The following is a 20582-nucleotide window of genomic DNA, read 5'->3' as shown; positions in this document are numbered from 1 at the left end:
AGTAGTATTAACATGGGAAACTGAGGCAGGAGCGTGCCTAAGATCAGTAAAAGAATTTAGAGTAAGGCTCCTGTTCTTGACTCCAAGACCTATGTGTTCTCTGACTAGATCACAGTATCTTTCCAGATAACTTCCCTTCCTCCACCCTTAAAAATGCGTGTTCTGTTTTTTGTCAATAGCAGCCTGCGTCTGTAGAAAAAAGAAACAGTGCAAGTGGGGGCTGAAACATCTTTAGACAGCTGTACCTTACTCCTAACTATTGCTACAGTTCTATGGTATCTTGCTAGGAGACACACCCATTGGATAGCAGGTAAAAGCAATGTCTGTGATCCAGATACTGATTCCAGAATGCTCAGCAGGGAAAAGAGCTAAAGGCCATGACCCAAGTCGAGTCCTTTCCAACAGCCACAATGGACCAGTGTGAACACAAATGTCTATGGGCAGCTGGGCCCATCAAAACCACTGAGGGAATTGTGGAAAGGCGCTGGGCAGTTTGTGACAAAAAGGACAAAGAAGTGTTGCTGTTAGAGAGGACTCGGTGTGTGAAATTTCTTAAGTCAGTGATTGCTGAGGGTATTTAGTGCTAATCTCTTAATGCTAGAAAAGTGTAGCTGCAATGCTTCTCCCCCAGTAAACAATAGGACCCAGATTGCCCTCCTGAGGCCTCTCTCCTTTTATTACAGCCCACACAGAAAGCTCATCTGAGAAGGCACTTTGAGTCAGTAGAGCAAACTCTCTGAACCAGTCTGAACCAGTTCAAATATCACATATGGTTGTTTTGCTTCTGCAGACTTCCTTGTTAGTCCTTGGAGGCTGTGGCTGGCATTTACTTAGCAATAGCTCATGCTGTCAGATTGAAGGGGGAGGGGAAGCCTCTCCTTGAACATGTCAGCAGGGGGATGCAACAGTGCAATCAGATATTTCTCTCTATCGCTTCACACTGACTCCTTTGTAGTGACTGTCTCTGTCTTGATTTTTGGTTATACTCAGCTCAGTTTCATAAACTCAACATCTGATCCTTTTGTTGCAGCCCTGATGTTTTTTTCTTCTATTCAGATTGTTTCTAGGTTAGGAATAAAATGTATTTATTTCTGACTCCTACATCATTGCTTACAGAAGGCTTTTTACAGGTGAGACCCACAGTTATTTTCATGATCCAGACAGAGGCAACAAAGGAGTAAAAAAACCTGCTTTTGTTGGAGTTGCAAGTACTTAATAGTGTTTAGTAGCATTTGATGCTTACAGTTTTTTAAGCTTTAAGCACAAATTGTTCTAATCTGTTCATGGTGGATGAGGCCTCAGAGTGTACTATCTTCATTCTCGAGCATTGCAATTTATGAAGGAAGCAGAAAAATGGGAGAAGTGGTGAACTGGAATGAAAAAGGGTTTAGAAAAACTAGTTTTGAGGAAAAATTGGAAGAATTATTTTGGTTTGCCTGGAAAGAAGAAAGGGGAAGTTATGGGAACATGACATATGCCCTGTTACAAGGAGGGCAATGGTCAGCTTTTTCCATTTTAAACAATCCATGTTAATTTGGCTAGGAAAGAATACTTAGATTAGAAAATTGATTTTGCTTACTCCTCCCAGTAATTTAGTAAGATTAAGTAATAAAGCGTGTTAGTTCTTTTGTAGGAGGTTAGATGAACTTTTGCCTGGGAAGATCCAAACATACTTGGCTGTGGCCAGAGAAGGAGGGTGGGTTTGATGACTTCTTGTGGAGTCCTTCCGGAGCTATACACCTGTGGTTGCCTCCCTTTGCACAGCATGCTGTGCTATATGTTAGGTTCCTTGTATTTTTCTTCTTTAAGAAAACTCTCCATACACTTTGAATTTTTCCACAGGTGAAAAAGTACAACAAACAAACAAGAAAGAGCAGTTGACAGGAGAGAAAAAAAGCAGCTATTGTTCATTCTGGAACCTGTAGAAAGTAAACAGCAGGAAGGTACCAGCTCACAGCTGAAACTGGTTCACACTGAGTTTAGGAAGGATGCTTAATGTCCCTCGTTCCTAAAAATAGCGTATGTATTCTCCTGTGAAGTGTTTGTGGATGTGTGGATGTGTTGTGGTACGTGTATGTGTATATATCTACAGACATATACATGTAAACTATGCGAGGGTGTAGTTGCGGAGCTATTAGCTTACTTATAGTTTGGATAGTTAGTTTAAAATCAAGTCCTAGGAAGTAATGTCAGGTTTAATCTTTGTAGCAAGAAGAGCAAACCCATTCCCAAACAGCAGAAAGAGCAATTGAGTCTGCCTTTGACAGCTGCCACCTGGCATCCTATTAAACTTAACTCTGTGAAACTGCCAGGCATAAATCTTCCCTCATCCTGGAGAAAGCTGGAGATGAAAGAGAAAAAATTATGCTTAGAAGTCAGTCATGGAAAAGACTTTGATCTTTACCATTAATATGAAGGTTTTTGCATTTATCCCAGATTTCCCATTGTCCTTCTGTGGACTAGAAACTCAAATTGTTTGCTGGAACTTGGCTGGGTGTAACGAGAAGTGCAAATTTATCTTGTTACATAACAGGAGAGAGAGAGAGAGCTGGGAAGGTCTGAGGTTTGTTTCCAGAGATTACTGCCCAGCTTGCAGTTCTTGGATCAGTATGTACAGGAAGAGGTACTTTCTGTGCAAGATGGCATGGAAGCATTAGTTAATCTCATGAAGTGAGCTAAAAGAAATTAATTGTACAGGTTGGCAGCCCTTTGCAAACTCTTTTGGACAGACTGCGCCTCTGGGTGCATGTGTGGCTCTGCAGTTTCTGACTGAATGGAATTTGTCCCATAAAATCTCTTATGAAGAGCTATTACAAACAGAAGGCCTGATTCAATAGCCCTCATTAAAAATTCTTGCTTACTCCAGTTAGCCTTGCCTTCAGAGAGAGTAACTGGAGAGCATAAGGAATGCAGTAACTGAGTGTCTGTGAAGACAATGAGCATAACGCCATAAAGCAGACATCTTAGCTGGTGATGTCGGTCAGGACTGACACACACAGTTAGTTGGTTTGTTTTTGTTTTTAACAACCTGGCTGCAGTTTTTTTTAATCTGACATTATTAAACTAAATTTACTGTAGTGTTAAATCATATTGTTAAAGCATGAATCACACACAAGTGCTAAGGCTTATGGTTTTATGTTCAGTGCTAGTGCTGCTTAACTGACCTGTTTTCCTCATTACCCTTCTGTCGTGCTGGTACATCTGGGGTTTTTTGTGGCTCCATTGTGGACTGGACACAGCAGGCAGCCTGGCTGTAAAGGGTTAAAGTGTGCGTGACCTGGTAAAAAACGGGCAAAAGTTGGGTGGGATCAGCAGTTTGAGCCTGCTTGTCACTCAAGTACTTGTAGCAGCCTGACAGAGAGCACTGCCAGGATGGAAACATCTGGGAGTGGAAGGGGAGGACCGCTGCTCCAGCCAGCACTGCCCCAAAAAGTGATGCAGCATGGAATACAACATGCGGCTTCCTGGCACAGAAATACTTTTTATGTGTTCGATGGTTTCCATGTGATTTCAAAGCGCTTTAAAAGAAGGGAACTTCCCTGGCCTCTTCTGAGAAGGCAGGTTTGATTGTACCTCATGTAACAGAAAGGAAGGGAAAGCGCAAAGAAGTGAAGCAGACAGAGTGGCCAAGGTCAGAAGGAACTCTGTGGGAAAGCCAGAAATAGCACCTTGTGCTGCAGGCCTGTGCCTTGGCTACAAACCCATCAGTTGGCCCAGGCCGCCTTTGAGAGCTCGTTGTCGAACAGGACCAAGTATTCAGCTGCTTGTTTTTCACTGGTGTAAAACAGAAACATCACTGATGACTCCAGATGCTTGTGTACAGTCACTGGCATTACAGTATCTGAATACCTCTGCCTGTTTGGAAACAGAAGCGTCTATTGTAACCCATGTGAAATGTCTGCAGAGAGGCTTTATCACGGTGGCTGGATGCCTGCAATATAATTACTCTAAAGCATTTCTGGGCTGTTTACCTTGTTTTTCTATAAGTAGGCACAGCTCTTAGAGTATGTGGAGTCAAAGGAAAGCAATCGATTAGCAGAGGCGGGAATGTAGACCTTTAATGTGGAGGTGCACAGCTTCCGTAGTAGCGTGTACCCCCCACGCATGGTCTCTCTATAGAGCTAGGGAACCCAAAGGGAGAATCGGGGCAGGAGAATTTAGTCCTTCGTGGTAGTTCTCTAGAGGAGATAGCAATTTGAGGTGCCCGAAGACAAACGCTTTCCTTGCCACAGGCAGCGGTTCAAGCCTAGTTCCGTGTCGGGAGTCTCCTCTTCTGGCCTAAGAATTTCCTGCGGCTGTAGGGGACAGGTCCGGGGACGCGGAGCTGCGCTTCGGGAACGTTTCCCCGCGTTCCTCCCGAGCCAAACGACCCCCACGGTACCGAGCACCCATCGCTGCGCCCGGCCCCGGGGCGGGGGACCCTCTGCGGACGCGGGAGAGCGGCGGCAGGTTCCCGGCCCGGCTGCCCCGAGCCCTGCCCCGTGGCGGCCGCCCCTTCCCCTCCCGGGGCTCCCCGACGGGGCCGGGAGCCGCCCGGGGGTGGGCGGCGGCAGCGGCAGCGTTAGGACCCGGCGGCGGCTGCGGGGCGGGAGGGGGGAAGCGCAGCCCGGCGGTTGTTTACCGCGGAGGGGGGAGCCGGGGCAGGTCTCGCCGCGGCGCCGAGCGGAGCCGAGCTGCGCGGCCGGGCTGGCGGCGGCTCCTCGCCCTCCGCGCCGAGGATGCTGCGCGGGGGCCCGCGGCGGGCGGCGGCGCTGGGCGCCGTGCTGCTGGGCTCGCTGCTGGTGGCGGCCGCCCGGGGCGCCGAGGGTGAGTGCCGGGGGGCCCGGCCCGGCTTTGTTGTGGGGGACAAAGGCCGGTCTCTCGGGGGGGAGACCCCCTGGGGAGGGCGGGGGGACCGGCCCCGCATCCGCGGGGGGGGAGGGGGGTGCTGGGGAGCGGCCCGGGGCGGCGGGGGCTGCCCGGCCCGCCCGCATGGCCTGCCCTCGTCTCTCCGCAGAGTGCCTCCGCGGCAACGGCGCGTCCTACCGCGGAAGCCGGCGAGTGGCCTCCGGAGGCGCCCCGTGCCTCAACTGGCTGGCGGTGCGGAGCGGCCCCGGTGCCGCGCTCCCGGCAGGTGGGTCCGGGGGTCGGGGAGGGAGCGGGGGGCTGGGGGAGCCGGCGGTGGGGGATAGCGGGGGAGCGGGGGGCGCCGGGGCCGCGGCGGTCCCCGCGCTGACGGCCAGGTACCCTCCAGCAGCCGCCGAGGACCACAACAGCTGCAGAAACCCGGACGGCGACGCCGCGCCCTGGTGCTACATCCGAGGCGCCGCCGGGGTCCCCGAGCGGAGACCCTGCGACATCGCCCAGTGCTCAGGTAGGAGCTGCCCCAGCCGGCCCCCCTTCCCCTGCCCTCCCCGCGCGTTGCCCTCCCCGGCCTGCCTCCTGCCGCTGGGGGCTGGGTTTGTCACCAGGGTGGGGTCCCCCCTGCGCAGAAACAACTCCGGGCTATGGCAGCACCTACTGCCCTCCCCCAGGAACCGAGTGTACCCGGGGCTCCCCTCCAGCCCTCGCCTGTGTGTGCGCACATCTGCCTCCCAGCTGCGGCTTGCTCCGCCCCTAGAGCTTTTCCATTAGTGCCAGAAAAGGCCTTTGCAAAGTCTTGCCCCCACCCCCCCACCCCACCCCCCCATTTCACTAGTCACTGTAGGGCTCTTTAGCTGTTTTGAAAAAGGCTGAGGTCTGGGCTTCTAGGAACTGCAGACACGGTAGACCATTACTGTGGGGTATGTTACTGCTGTCTAAACAAGTGTCCTGCTGCTAAACGAGTGCCAGGGTGAATTTGGGTACAGGTGGGGCGAAAGAACTTGGAGAAAATGAGAGTTGAAGGGAGGACAGTAGGAAATGGAAAACCCCAAACACTGGATTCCTCCTGGATAGTCAGGGTGGGAAGCAGTTTGCCAAGAGAAGGACTGTAGCTGAAGCCTGTTTCAGGGAGAGGAGATGTCAGTATTGATGGAGGCCAAAGTAACCACTTGATTTTTTTGAACTGTTTACTTATTTCTGAGCCCCTCAAGATTTATGCACTCCACTGTCCCTCAGGATTGCTGTCCTTGCATGTAAACACTTTCCCTCACGCATATACCCTCCCCTTTTCTTCACTTTGCTTGTTTTTTGCCTGCTTTTCCCTAAAGATGAAGCAAAGCAAATGTTCTGCTGCCAAGACCCTTACTCAAAACAGTCCTGCAGTTTTGGGATCAGGAAGGTTACCTGACCTTTCAGCCAATACACCATTTGCATGTTTAAGGGGTTTGGCTATTTTTGTGTCTCAGAGCGGGCACCTTTTTATTGTAGTCGTGTCCTGTGGCTCCCCTTAGTTCAGCTTCTCTGGCTGACCCTACATAAAGTCACTGTGCAGTGCAGGAGACCTTGATTTCCTGTCTGTAACTCCCCCTCTGTACTTCCATTTCACATTCCACTGAGGACTCAAAATGGCTGCAGATAGAAAATCCACATGGAGTTATTGCCACCTGTGGGATGAGATCCAGTTGGAGAGAATTTTCAGGTGTGGATGCATACTGTGCGTAGCGTTTCCAAAAAGCAGGGCTTTTTTTCATTTAGGACAGGTAATAGATACCTACTTTCCACTGTCAGAGCTTTTACTGTGCTACAGCTTCCATTTTAACTGTGTCATGAAAGAAGGAACTACCTTGAAAATCTTTCAATGCTGTTGATAAAAAATCCGCAGGGCTGAGAAGGAGTCTGTGCTATGAGTGTCCATCCTTACGCACCTTTGTTTGGGCTCTGGCTGAGGAAGAACTTGCTGTACTTACACTAGTCAGTGGCTGTGCTGCCTGAAGTGTTGCTCTGACTGAGCCTGTCCATCATGCTAAAGGAGTTTGCTACATGGCTGCAAAAAGGGGCTGGGTAAGAAGAATGTCCCCAGGTTGTTTTCACACCAGCTGGAGTCTCCTTCCGTCAAACCTTCCTGTATCAGGAAGATTGAGGCAAGAGAGAGATAAATAGGCTCCTGGGAGATTTGGGATGGAGATGCTCATCATCTTGTTCATGTCTGTTCAGCATGATTGAAGCTGCAGCCTGTATATCGATCTATACACTAAATGAAGTCATTGTGCATCCCCTGGACTCGTGCCCTGAACCTGGGTTTCGTTCTACTGTCTGACTTCTGTCTCATCTGTGGTGGTGCCTTGCACTCTTAAAATAGGCTCATGTCAAAGGAAAGTGGGGGGAGGAGTACATTTCTTGTCTGCCTTGGTAGGATTTCTGGCAACAACTTAAGAGGGAACAAGTGTTTGTCAGTGTACTTTGAAGGCGGTTCAGTGATACCAGTCTAGATCTGTCCCACTCACAAGGCACGTGTTGTTTTGAAGTACTCATCAATGCTCTGTGTTTTGTATGTCTCTTTTTCCTCTCAACAGATGCTACAGCTGCCACAGCCCCAGTCCCTACAGCAGAAGTTGGTACTTCTCAGGAGGTTGACCAGGTGTTTGAACCAGCTGATACCTTGCCCTCCCGGAGTGAGGCAGCTGCTGTGCAGCCCGTCATTGGGATCAGTCAGAGAGTACAGATGAACTCCAAAGAAAAGAAGGACTTAGGGACACTAGGTACAAACCCAGGGTCATGTGATGGATCCATTCCTGTAACTCTGGCAGATGGATTTGTTTTGAGGCTCCAAAAGCAATGCTATAGCTGGATCTACTGCCTCTAATTTTGCCTCTTTCCTTTCTCTCTTCACAGGCTATGTGCTGGGGCTGATCATGATGGTGATAATCATTGCCATTGGAGCCGGCATTGTCCTGGGATACATCTATAAGAGGTCAGTGGCTATCCTCCTTTGTCCAAAAGCTGGTGTAGGCATGAAGCAACGTATATAGAGCAAGGAATGTCTGAGCACCTGCAGACCCAACCAGATCCTAATGAAAAGGCAGATAGAAGCGTATGTTTTGATATGGCACATTGTGCAAAAGTTTTGCTTGTCGCACTGAGGAAAGAACTATTTAAGAGTTAATCCCACTCTTCTCCATTTCACCCATCAATGTGGTATTCTGTCCCATTTAAAGTTTCAAACTGCCCTCTTTGGTTTTTTTGGGTTTTTTGTCTGTGTGTGCACGCGTGCCTTGATGTGGCTTTCTCAGATGCATCCAGGGGAGCCAAATTTTACATAAGAGCTGGAGAGAGCAGATCTCAGGTGCCCTCACAGGAAGTTTCTTTTGTGATCAGAAAGAGAACAATCCTTCTAGCAGGCCAGCTGTTCCCCTGGTTTCTCTAGTCTAGGTAGCTTTAGAAGAAAAACAATTAGCAAATTCTTTGCCACTCATACATTGTATCCTATGAAGCTGAATATCAAGTAGCACTTTTTTTTATCAAACAAAGTTCATTTTACCGAGGTTCCTGTATACTTTAAGGTCAGTTTTGATTCACGCTTAAGTTATGATTTGTTCAGCCACTTCACTGTGTTGGGCAGAAATGTTTCTGTAGCTCAGCAGCGTTTGAGGTTAGCAGTAATAGCAAGCAGCTTAGTTGTAAGAGACAGGGCAGGATTAACAAATAGCAGTGAATGTCGCTGCAGCAAGTGAAGGCCAAGGCTCCGTCCTCTGGGAGGGTTTGTTCTGTATTTTGGCTGTTTGACAGCAGTCTGACACAACCAAGCAGAAGGAGCCCTTTCCCAAGCTGGGACATGTCCTTATGTAAGTGTTTATAATAAATGCCGACAGAAAAAAAACAGAGGGAGGAGTGTTACATAAGGGGCAAAACACAGAGCGCTGCTTGTCGAGGAATCTGATTTGAGGTGTCACTTCAGAGAACGCTGTCTCGTGTGCTGGCAGGAACGGCAGCCACTGCTGCACGCTTGTAGGCAGCTTTGAAAAGCAGCCAAAATGCTTATGTTCTGACAGGAAACCCCAGCAGCTCTGCCTGGCTGGGATCAGAAGCCCCAGGAGGAGCGAGTGGTGCCTGTCCCACCTCACTCCTGTCTTCGGCGGGAAGAAGCAATAGACCAATGTTGAGCTTTGTCCAAATGCAGCTTTGCTTCTTCAATCCCAGAGAGCTCACAGCAGGGCTGCAGTGCCGGTTTACCATCTCTCTTCTTGCCTTGCTCTCAAAATTGCATGTGCAAGCTGGCAGGCTTGGGTAGGTGTGGTGAGAAACCTTTAATGGGTTTAGTAGCTTTTAGTATACATAGCTTTTCTGGAGACAACATGCTATTAATGCCATCCATTTTTAAAGCAAGGCAGTTCTTCCTCAGTACAAATTACAGAGGTGTCGCCTCCCTTAGCAACAGGATGAAGAGTGAGGTAGGTTTGAGGAGCTGGTTGTGGTATTAAGCTGTTAGCTGCAGCGGCAGAAGGCAGGGCCAGCTCTGAAGTAAGCTTTAATACTTTCAGGAATGGCTTAATTTGCTACACAGGTTTGTTTGCTGCAACAAAAGGCAGAACCTGTCACCACCTCCAGTATTTCTATCAGATGAAGCACGTTACAGAAGCTCTTCTCCACAGCAGTGGGCTCTGCGCTATCTCATTGCTCCCCTGGGCCTGCACCAGGCAGTGCTGTGGGACTATAAGGTATTAGGAAACATTTGTCAGCTCCATGGTTTGAAGGAGAAGCCGGGCTTTACGGTCGTCATTTAGCTGTAGCAATGTCAGTGAATAAGCCAGTTTATGAGGAAGGGACAGACTTCACTTGGCTGCTTGATTTTTAAAGATACTCATGTGGGGTCCTCTGCTTACAGTAGGGAATGTTTCTGGCCCTTTGTATGTAGCCGAAACATCTGTTTCTTAAAGAGCAGAGCCCCTTCTTTTCTACTATATCACCTTCACTGAGACTCTGCCTCCGAGCAGTGGCACTCACCACATGCACATACATGTTTTGGTTTTTTTTAAATCTAGGGGGAAAGACCTGAAGGAAAAGCATGAACAGAAAGTTTATGAGCGTGAAATGCAGCGCATCACACTGCCACTCTCAGCGTTCACCAATCCTGCCTGCGAGCTTGTAGATGAGAACACAATCGTGGTGCACACCAACCAGACGCCTGTGGAGGACACACACGATGGCAGTGGTCCGCTCATGGGGCAGGCGGGTACTCCTGGTGCCTGAGCGATACAGGCTGAGCAAAGCCTCCAGCTTCCCACTGTGAGTGCGGGGGTTGCGTGTGTTCATTTCTATTTTGTTTTCTTTTTGATGAAAGCCAGATGAAGGTGATGCAGAGAGACAGAGCAACGGGCTATTCATCACGATCTGTTTGAGGGACACCATTCAGTGCATGACCAGCTGGGGACTGGTGTGGTGGACCCTGCTGCTTCCTCCCACCTATTTCCATGGTGTGTCAAGGAGCTGGGGGGGATGATGGGCCAGGCTCACAACTGGCCACAGATCCCACAGCCCAGAATGTGGTCTTGGCTTCCTCTTTTTCTGTTCCTTTCCTATTTAATGGTGTGCACTGTTACTTAAGTTTCAGCCTGGAACCCCAGGAGGGAGCAGTACTGCAGGGACTGAGGGGAGCTTCATGTCAGACTTAGCTAGATAATTACACTCTGATTATAGTTCCTGCCTTTTTGCTTTAGTGGCTGAGAGCTGGAAACACTGTCCAGAATCCTGCTACTGGATCAGGGTTTTTTCCAAGGAAGAGTTTATTTGAGGGATGGCTTTGGCCAGCAGCAGTATGTTTAGCCCCAGTGTCAATTTGGAAAAGCTCTTCTCAAGCTTTTGACAAATCCAGGTCTTCCAGGGCTGAGGCCACATATCCATTCCCCTGTGGTGCTACATGCACAGCCACAGTTGTAGGTGTCCAGCTGGTCTGTGCCTCCTGCTCACTTACACAGATCAGGAGACCTAAGGCCTGCAGTAGATAGTTGTGGAGTGAAGAAAACAAACTGCCCTTTAGTTACCTGCAGCCGGTTGAGCACTGAGGATAGATAACATCCTCTTCTGAATTCCCTTGGCTTTCTACAGAGCCAGCTCTGGACAGAGTGGCCAAGCCAGCTGTGGAGGTCACCCCAGCCATGATGCAGCAGCTCTTGCTCACAGGGCAGCTGCTCTTGCAAGATCCCAAAGTTACAGCATGGCTCCCTGGCCCAGCTTCCTTCGCACACACTCAGCTTGTGCAGCAAGCCTACTTGCTTACAGAGCCTGGCCCTATTAGAGAGGTTTTGTAACAACTTTTATTAGCATTTCAGGGGGTTTGGAAGGGATGGTTGCTGCAGTGTCTCCCAAATGGCACCAAGGCAAGGCCAGTTCAGGGAAACATCCATCCCCACCTCAGGGGATTTCAAGCCATTCAAGTAAGTTTTCTAGCCATCTGCTTTATAGCTGTGGGCCTAACAGGGAGCAGCACTTGGCAGCAGGGGTTTTAGTGTTAATGTTTGATTCAGAAAAAGGGAAATGTTTTATTTTTAAATGCCTTTGAATACCATTTCTTTGTAAAATGTTTTAAATACCTCATTATGAGAAGGTGCAGATTGTGCTACCTTGTATTAAAGCTTCAAAGAAAAATGCTCTGTAGACCTGTGTGGACTGTGGCTCATCTGTACATTCCTCCTGCCAGAGCAGCATCCTTTTGCTTGTTGCAGACTTTGAATTGAGAAGGGAAGATGCCACTTCAGTTTGCCAGGCCCAAAGGTAAATCCCTACAAGCAGCGCTTCCACGAACCAGCACTGACAAGGGGCATGGAGCTTGTCTCCTTGCTGCCAGCAGCTAGTCTTGGACTGGGACATTGTTCCTGAATAGCAGCTGTGGGTGTGTGAGCTGTGCTGACTAAGCAGGCTGGCCCGTGGGAAGAAGCTCTCAGTTACAGCCCCTTCCTGCACTGACACAGGTCAGTTCTGCTTTGGTGCTGCTCAGCAGCAGCTCCATCCCTCGGGGCCTTGCATTGGAAAGCATGATGGAGACAGAGGACAGCAGGTTACAGGAGGCACTGACATAGCTAGCATTTTCATTCAGTTGTTGCCTTAACAAATGCCCTTTGAACTACATATTTCAGAAGAAGAGGTTTCCAAGAACAGGCTGTATTTTTATCCCTGGATCAGAAATGGAAAATGGAAAATGTTCTGCTGACTCCTGTCCACCCTTAAAAAAACCCAACCACCACCAACCAACAAAACTTGACAACTTCTTCCCTTTCCATCACTCCAGGTAAATAGTACTATAGAGCACTTGCACTGCATCTCTGTAGTTCTGTAAATGTGGCAGTGCCCTTTGGCTCAAGAAAGGGAGTTCTAGATGATACAGATCTATGCAGTTTTGATGTTGCCATTTTGTGACAACAATAGAAACCTGAGAAAGTTACAGCTTCCTGCTTTATGTAACACAGAGACAACAAAATCTTGTTTTCATAGCATACATTTACTGCTTTTTAATTTAGTTAGAACATGGAGCTGTGCAAATCACAGTTCATAAACCCCACCCACACATCACCCAGGACCCTCCCCTTCAGGAGTCCCCTCACAAACCAGCCTGGGAGGGGGAAAGGGCAAATCCTATTAACAATCCTGAATCCACTGGACCCAGTTTAGAGAGGCTCCTCCACTGACTCACAGCACAGGGAGTCCCCAGTGTTTCTAAAACACCACTACACAGACTAAAACCACCCCACCGCCCGCACACCTTTTGTCAGGTGATGGCTGGTCCCGTGTTATTTTATGTAATACTTTAAACTCATGGGTAGGGGGAGGAAATCAAAATAACAGCAAAGACTAACACCCATTCCCCACCATTCAATACCAAAGGGGGGGGAGGGGGGGGGAAGGAGCACACTAAAAATCCAGTTAAACCAAGATGTTTGTGAAACTTAAGAGCAGGACTTGAGCCAGCTTTTTGTTCAGTTCTGCCAACCACATGAGCTACTGCAGCAGTAGCTTTCTTCCTTCTCCCGCTAAGCAAGGAAGAAGAGAAGTGCTGGAAGAAAATACTCCCAATGACTCCAAGCCCTTTTTTCTCCCCAAAAGCAGGGAATGACCCTGAGGAAAGCTTCTGCTTGGAGAATTAGCTCAGGTGCTGCAGCAGCAGCTGCAAGAAGGACCTTCAAAGGGAACAACTTGCACAACCTGCAGGAAAGGATGAGGTAATGGCAACTGAATTATTAGTTCTCCAGCTGCCACTCCTGGGAGGATGGGACATTCTCCAGCACTTTTCTGTTCATGACAAGTCTATCCTTTAAGTAACCTTGGGCATGTCACCCTTTGTCGTTGTCCACGCACAAGGTCTGAGCCACTTCAGACTTCCGGCTTTCTGAAGAGCACCTTCTGCCACCCTTTCTGTCACCTCACATCCACAGGCCAAGAGCTCAAGCAGCTTCAGCACTCCAGGGATGTCCACAGCCAGTGCCTGATGCAGTTCTACACATTCAGGTTCAAATACTTTCACCTCTGTTAAAGTTCTTGGGCAGGCAAACTCACTGTGCAGGCTCAGGGTCTGAGGATGCTCAAGTGGCTCATTTGCCGCCTGCCTTGTTCACCATCAGGAGGGGCAAGCAGAGCTCAGTCTTAGTGTTTGTAGGCAGGCTTTTGGAGGTATTCAGAGACAGAGGAGAAAAAAAACCCACAAAACCAAACCAACACAAAAAATCATACATGCTTCCCCACAGACAAGGTATTTCAGGAGAGCTGCCCGATTGCTGGGGCTTTTCACTCCTGATGCACATTGGAGGCCAAAATCTCAGTGGGTTGTTCTGGAAAACACATGCACAAACAGACACACACGCTGTCCTGGTGGGGCCTTTAGCCGGATGTCCAACTTCCCCAGCTTTCTGAGCAGGGTAGTCAGTGGGAGAAGCAGTTCCAGAAGTGCTGGTCCTTGCCCAGGAGAGTCTCCTATAGCAATTCCCTCCCTGGCAGACAGGCCAGGGTGGCTTCACAGCTTGCAGCCAAGTTCTAAGGCACCACAGTAAAGAAGCCTGAAAAGGCCAGAGAAACATTTCTCAAGCCAGAAAAATAGTGTTGAGCAGCTTTCCTAGGTGCAGTTGGCAGGAAACAGCCCTTTTTGCTTCTGAAACATGCCAGAAACCCACAGTGAATCAGGATGTCCAAGAGGAGGGGTGTTGGGTGGGGGGAGAGAGAGGCAATGCAGCAAATGCACAGCGTGGTGCCCCATTAATGCCCTGGAAGTGGCTGAAGTGCATCTCCCTCCCTGTCACTCATCTCAACTCCAATGGAAGCGGTGCAGGCAGCAGGACGAGCTGACTAGGTTGTGTTTTCAGGTAGCTTGTCACGGTTCAGTCCGTACTGCACACTCACGTTGTGGTCCAGCTCTTCCAGCTCGGATGGGAGGGGGATGGCAAGTTCTCCAAGGTAGAGAGAGAGGGCTTCAAAGGAATCTTCCAGCTTGGAAAAAGGGGGCCTAGAAGCAGCAGTGATTAAATATGAGTGGGAAAGAGGAAGCAGAACAGCATCTGGAAATGCTGAGACAGTTGTCAATCCAGGCTACTGTCCCGTGCACAGAGGTGTGAGCACGGACATGATCCCTCCCCATTCAGCTTCCGAGACTGCAAAGATCCCATCTGTCTGGGCTACCCATTTTTACAGCCGATGACCAAGGAGGCCCAGCTCTTTTGGAACCTATTTGGCATCAACACTGTTCTGAAGCTATAAGTTTCACAACTGAAATCAAATGAAGTATTCACATTTCAGAGCTGCTGTCAAGGTCTTTCCCTACTTTTTGTACATGACAAACCCTGAACAATCACTCCTCCTTTACCCTCTCTGTCTTGGAAATTGTTTCAGAGACCTCTACCATATACAGCAGTCTCTCTCCCAAGCTGAGTCTTTAGTGTCTTCTCATGTGGAAGCCTTTGAGCATTCCCACAGAAGGTTGGAATACAGCCCTCTTCTACCCTCTGTGCAATCTTTCTACCAAGGGGATACAAACACATCCTCCAGGCTTACGAACAGGAGTTCTCCAGACCACAAACCTACCTGCTCTCTGGTTCCAGTCTGCAGCAAATGGCAGCCAGAGGGAAAAAGGCTGGAGGACAGTCAGCAGGAACAAACTTCTCCCAGAACAGCTTGACATTAAGGCCAAAATCCAGTGTGCGTGGGAGACAGTCCGGGTCAGCGTAAACCTGGCCTATGATCTAGGGAAAAATGAAAGGAGTGCTTAAGTATAGCAACAGTTCCAGAGTGTTAACAAACAGGGAACTTCAGCAACAGGCAGAGGCTCCTTCAAAGTATTAGGGTGCAAAGGAAAGAGCAGAAACACTGCTCCTCCTCCAGTGGGGCTAGTGGCACAGGGGAATGAGCAAGGCACTGCACAGACAAACTTCACATGAAACTTTTTCAAGACCTGGTGATGTGGCTACTGTTGTGAAGGCCCAGATGCCTTCTCTTTCTCCTCAGGGTTTCTCTGCTAGAAGATGCAGGATGATGTGCACCTCCCAGAGAGCTCGACAGTGTCTTGCTGCTGGATCAGCTACTGTGCTGTATGCTGCTGGGGATGATGCAGCCCCTCCTGATCACAGGTAATCAACACAATTTGCATCACCATCCCATCTCTCCCCTCTCACATAATCTTACCATACCACCAGCAAAGCTCCTCAGTCTATGGAGCCTGTCCTAAACGATGCTGTGAAGTCAACAGCACCACAAAACCCCAGAGAGTTGCTCTGTTACTGGCAGATTCAACCCCACCCACAGCCGGAGGGTAGGGGCGGAGAGAAGAACAACCATAACCAATGCCCAGGAGGTTGCAGGCCAGAGCCAGCAGAGGAAAGGGCTGGGTGGAACAGAGAGAAGCCCTGCCCCGGCACTCAGAAGTCCCAGTGCTCACCACCTACCACGTCGAGGTGCACTCACCACTTCCTGCACTAGGGGACTCAATGTGTAATACGATGGAAGGAACCCTCAGCAGAGAGCTGTGGGGTGATCTGGACTCAGCCAAGGTCAATGTCAATACAAACTCTCCCATGGGGAAGAGTATTAGGTTTAAAGCCTCATCGGGTATCACAAAAAGGGTGTTATATATAACCACTCAGGCTTTTCTATGCCAGTAACTCAGCAGGACAACCACATCCTGTAACTAGACAGTGGAATGCCCATTATGTATTTTGGCAGGGTTATTTCCTTATCTGTTTTGAGTGTGTAACTTCTTTTTTTAGCATCTTTATTTTGGTGACAAGGAAAACGTTCATATGCTACTACCCCTTTGTCTTTTTTCTAGATGAAACAATTGTTTTAATCCTGCATACAGATTTTTCAAGTTCCTAAATCTATCACTCACAACCACAACATTCTCTGAGAGCAGGACCCACTGTAAACAGAGCTCCAGATGAGGCCACAAAGATTTATGCACAGATATTTTCTCTATCCCCTTCATCCAAACACTGAAGATTAAACTGTGCTGGTCTCCCCTGGTGTTCCTTTAACTGCTGTGTTATCCGTACACATAACAACCCACCTTTCATCTGTACTTTCACTCTTGCACACCTTTTAAACTGAAAATACCTTGCAGCTTTTGAGTGTTGCTCTTTGCTCTGCAGACAGAAAAGCCTGATATAACAGTAGGACAGTGCATTGGCTCAGAGATAAACTAAGCCAACAGACTTCAGGATGCAAGCTTCATTAATCAACCTGCAAAGAGGTTTCAGTTTCCCCTTCTTTGAAGTGCCATCCACAGTGGAGGCCCTGAATTTGCTGAGATTATACAGCTGATTGTTCTTTTAATGAGGCAGTAGAAAAAGTATCACAGTTTTAGGGAATAAGCCTACTTTCAGATGGATATCAGGGCTCAATCAGAACTTGATGAACATTTTTACAGCTTCTCTCAGGCCAGGAAGAACCTCTGTATTTCAGTCTAGGAAGAAATCTCTGGGACCAAAAAGTTACAAGACAGTTACCTTCCTTGAGGGAACAAGGGCAGGGTAAGCTTGTACTCCCAGCCTAATTCACTGTGCTGTTAGGTCACAGCCTGCACACTCAGACACAGAGACTGGCTGATACAATGTGTGCAAGGAGGTGGCAACTGGGACAGTGAACTCCATTAAAGATGCCATGTAATGTCCTGGTCTTACCTCACAGAGAACAATCCCAAATGAAAAGATGTCCACTGTCTCATCGTAGCTCTGTCCTGCAGGAAACACAAGACATTCAGCTCTGTGACAGACAGTTCCCCATCCAGCTATTCCAGGAGCTGCCAGTCCAAAGCTTAACTAAGCCTATTCCCTGGAGGGCCCTAAAGCAAGGCTTAAATCCCCAAGATATGTATACCAACTGCATCTTCCTATACACTGCCATCACATATTTTAACCCCGCTTCTTTCTTCTACTGGGGAATTACAGGACAACACAGGGAAGCCTTGCTATCAGAGGTTAACATTTGCTCAGACCTCTGATACACATTTGAGGAAGTTATCCTTCCAAAGGATAACTATGGAAGGCTTCTGCCCATTTCCATTGATTGCTGTTCTAGTGCATCCCTACAGTGCACTGAGTCAGTGTTCAGCTTCCCCAGCAGCCAGCGAGTGCTCGGTCCCTGCTGCAGTGACTGCAGAGATAATAAATTACACACTAGCAGCACTTTGAATTTGGGAAAGCAGACTGGCTCCAGCATGCCATTCTCTGCTTACAGACACTCCCCTCCCAAGCCAGTATCTGGTAAACAGCCTTGCTTTGAGAGGTGATGTCAGACTATGCTCTTGCTGTTCTCTTGACAAATGCCAGGTCTGAGAGGGGCTCTGAGAAGCAGCCTCAGACTCCAGTAGGACCTGTAAGTCTTGAGAGAAGGAAAACAGAACAGCACACAAGAAAGCAATATGGAGAAGAGTTGAGTTGGGGGAGAGGAGCCCAGTCCTCCATTCCCTGGTGGACTATGTTGGACAACATTGATATCATAGCCAGCCAAACTGCCCAGCCTGGTCAGACCGACCTGCTCATTAGGAGGAAACTATCCATTGTATTTCACCCTTACCTCAACTCCTGCAGGGGCAGTTTTTCCCCTAAGGGATATAGTTCATCCTTAATGCAATTGAGGGCTGCATGCCAAAAACCAGATTTCCCTGCACTTGGTCAACTTCCACCCCAATCCTGAGACTTCAGCAAACCTGGCAGCAGATGACTTCTCCCTAGATCTATGCAACAGCACATCTAAGCCTCATCCTGGAGTTTAATGATTCCCTGTCTCAAGGGGCAGTTCCAAAGCATGAGGCTATAAAATAAATTGATCTCAGGTGCAGTCTTATTTCAGGCCTCTTTTGTCTTCCTTGTTATCTGGACCATAGCAAGTTTAGGTCTGTTGCCCTCCTGAAGAATCCTGCTGTCAAGCCAGAAACATTACCTCAGCTGGTACAAAGGCTTATCAGGTCAGGTACCGCAAGAGAAGTACCTGTGTATAAATACACACTACGGTACGTGTGTGTATAAATAAGCTTGTGTATTAGCAGGTCTAAAACCACAGGCTCTAATAGGTTTGATTGTTACTAGGGGCCAGAAGCTTTTGGTAATCCTATTATCCCTATACCCTGTCACAGGCTGTCTCCTCACCTGCACCCTGGTATCAGTATCTTACCATTTAGCATCTCTGGGGCCATCCAGTATGGGTTGCCAACCACCGTGTAGCGCTTCTTCCTGTCACTCTTGCGTAGGGTTCGTTTCTTGGCAGATGGCTTCTCCAAAGTGGGCTTTTTTCTTTCCTCCACAATCAGCCGAGACAGACCGAAGTCAGCCACCACCACCGTCTTATCCTACACAAGGGATTTAGTACAAGCCACTGATTCCTCTCAGCTCTTCTCAGGAGCAAAGAGGCTGCAATTCCTGTTCACTATCAACTACACTGTAAGGGCAACTAGCAAGGTTCCCTGCAGCCAGATGAGTGTAGCAGCTGTCTAGACAGGTGTAGGACACCCAATTCATGATCCCGACTCATCATTTCCTCTCTTTATTGTCTTATTTCCTGTGTGGTTGCTAACACTAATCCCATCAATTTGGCTACACTTGCCAGGGCAAATCTGGACCTTTCCTTTCAGACCTTCCCATTCTGCCTGGCTGGGAATTAACTTAGACTTTCCTCCTGGGTCGTTTGAAGCCTACAAGCTAATTTCATATTCCAGCCAAGTGAACAAGGGCAAGGGTTGAGGGAATGAAGCTACACAAAAATCTTGTGACCTAGCATTTCAAAAAGAGAGAGCACACACATCTGCACACACCCACGCACTTGTCTGAATCCTGAGTGCCAATTAAAGTCATCAAGTGGTTAAAAGCACAGAAGCAGCTGTAGAGAACATTTCATAGTTGAGATAAGGAACAGAGCTGTACTAACTCGCATAACGTGACTGTTAATAGGAAATGCTACCACAGGAAAAGGGCGTAAGAGAACAGAATGAAGAAACGGTGAAAGCTAGATTGGTCTGGAAGATCCTATGTGAAGATGAAGCTCCCTTGTTTAGAGCACTAAAAGCCTCTCTGAAATCAGTTCCACCCTGACAAAAGAGGGAACATCATGTGGAGAAAACCAAGGGAGGAAGATGGCAAGGAGGGAAGCAGCATGCTGTGGGAAACAGGTGTAGCTCACCAGCTTGATTAGGCAATTGTGTGAATTCAGGTCTCTGTGAATGATGCACATGGAGTGCAAGTAGGCCTGGAAACAGAGGGAGAAAACTTGGTGTTAGGGGTTCCCAAGTGAATATGTCCCTTCACATTTACAGACCTCAACAACCAGTTGCTAGAAGTCAGGGAGCATCCACAACCCCTCATACAGCACCCTGCTGAAGCAGCTAACCCTGACCCTGGAGGTTTGCTCTGTGACGAAGGGACAGTCCAACTCACCATTCCAGAGGCAATTCCTTTGGCAAAGCTGACCTTCTGCTCCCAGGGAAATGGGTCCTGAAAGACAAGTCCTCAATGGTCAGGGACTATCGTACCAGCCAGCTGGTGACAGCAATTGCTCCACAACAGGGACTCTTGCAGCAGTCAGAGAGAGATTATACAGCCCCAGGAAGAAGGTGCTTCCTGCCTCAGGCCACCCACAGCTAAGAAGCAGCTTTTCCACACAGCTCCAAAGGAGAAGACTAACAACAAGCACCATAAGGCTGGTACAACCAACAACACACTGTCAACCTCATTGAGTAGAGGTCTACCAGGCTTCCATACTCACTGCATTGCGGAGGAAGTCCTTCAGGGTGCCCCCCTCAATATATTCAGTGAGGAGATTCAGCTTCTTGTCCTTGTACAGTACACCGATGAACTTCAGCACATTGGGGTGATCCAGGCTGCGCATCACTTTCACCTGAGAAGCAGAGACATCCCACCCCAAAGAAGAGAATGGAACAAGTCCTGACAGATCTGCTCTATGGTGACAAGCACTCCGATGCTGGAGGTCCCCTCCAGGGATCACAGAGTACACTCAAACCCCAACCTTAAGGCAGTCAATTACCTGTTGCCTCTTCATTTTAATGCTGTGCAATTAACCTGATCTTAAGGAGAGCACTCTTGAGTTTGGCTAACTTTTAAGAGACAGGAGCTCTCCAGGGCAGCTATCTGGTCTGTACTGCATGTGTCAGGGCCAGAATAGCAGTGCTAGGTGTTTAGGGAGCTGCCTTTAAGCTAAATCTGACTTTGAAAAACATGGTAGGCAGCCACCAAGAAAATAGTTTCGCTTAAATACAGCAG

At 48.6% G+C, this 20582-nt stretch overlaps 2 protein-coding genes across 7 annotated transcripts in view; one reads left to right on the top strand and one right to left on the bottom strand.

Annotated features, from left to right (window-relative positions):
- The first annotated feature begins 4375 nt into the window (after positions 1–4375).
- Positions 4376–11505, top strand: PIK3IP1 (phosphoinositide-3-kinase interacting protein 1). 4 transcript variants are annotated; one of them, XM_075516181.1, is made up of 6 exons: positions 4376–4806; positions 4997–5113; positions 5237–5353; positions 7416–7601; positions 7735–7813; positions 9882–11505. In XM_075516181.1, the coding sequence occupies exons 1-6, from the start codon at positions 4719–4721 to the stop codon at positions 10087–10089; spliced, it is 795 nt and encodes a 264-aa protein (XP_075372296.1). In that variant the 5' UTR covers positions 4376–4718; the 3' UTR covers positions 10090–11505. The 4 variants fall into 4 exon arrangements, with proteins under 4 accessions (XP_075372296.1, XP_075372295.1, XP_075372298.1 ...); XM_075516180.1 differs by having other exon boundaries at positions 4594–4806; positions 5234–5353; XM_075516183.1 differs by lacking the exon at positions 4997–5113 and having other exon boundaries at positions 4595–4806.
- An 810-nt stretch (positions 11506–12315) lies between these two features.
- LIMK2 (LIM domain kinase 2) overlaps positions 12316–20582 on the bottom strand; it is a 32434-nt gene continuing 24167 nt past the window's right edge. For all 3 annotated transcript variants that reach the window (XM_075516145.1, XM_075516147.1, XM_075516146.1), the window contains 7 exons: positions 20068–20199; positions 19740–19796; positions 19486–19551; positions 18484–18658; positions 16992–17047; positions 14902–15059; positions 12316–14326 (listed from right to left, as the gene is read on the bottom strand). In XM_075516145.1, coding sequence (XP_075372260.1) covers positions 14170–14326; positions 14902–15059; positions 16992–17047; positions 18484–18658; positions 19486–19551; positions 19740–19796; positions 20068–20199 — 801 coding nt within the window. In that variant the 3' untranslated portion in view covers positions 12316–14169. The remainder of the gene's footprint in view (positions 14327–14901; positions 15060–16991; positions 17048–18483; positions 18659–19485; positions 19552–19739; positions 19797–20067; positions 20200–20582) is intronic.

The sequence above is a fragment of the Mycteria americana genome, chromosome 13 (assembly GCF_035582795.1).
Source record: "Mycteria americana isolate JAX WOST 10 ecotype Jacksonville Zoo and Gardens chromosome 13, USCA_MyAme_1.0, whole genome shotgun sequence".
NCBI lineage: Eukaryota > Metazoa > Chordata > Aves > Ciconiiformes > Ciconiidae > Mycteria > Mycteria americana.
Note: the sequence above shows the minus strand (reverse complement) of the source record. Positions and strands in the feature narration are given on the sequence as shown.

Bases quoted from the DNA above. Each gene is read 5' to 3' on its own strand.
- PIK3IP1 (XM_075516180.1), top strand. From the start codon at position 4,719: ATGCTGCGCGGGGGCCCGCGGCGGGCGGCGGCGCTGGGCGCCGTGCTG. The intron at 4,807-4,996 runs GTGAGTGCCGGG...GTCTCTCCGCAG, and splicing joins GGCCGCCCGGGGCGCCGAGG to AGTGCCTCCGCGGCAACGGC. The intron at 5,114-5,233 runs GTGGGTCCGGGG...GGTACCCTCCAG, and splicing joins CGGTGCCGCGCTCCCGGCAG to CAGCCGCCGAGGACCACAAC.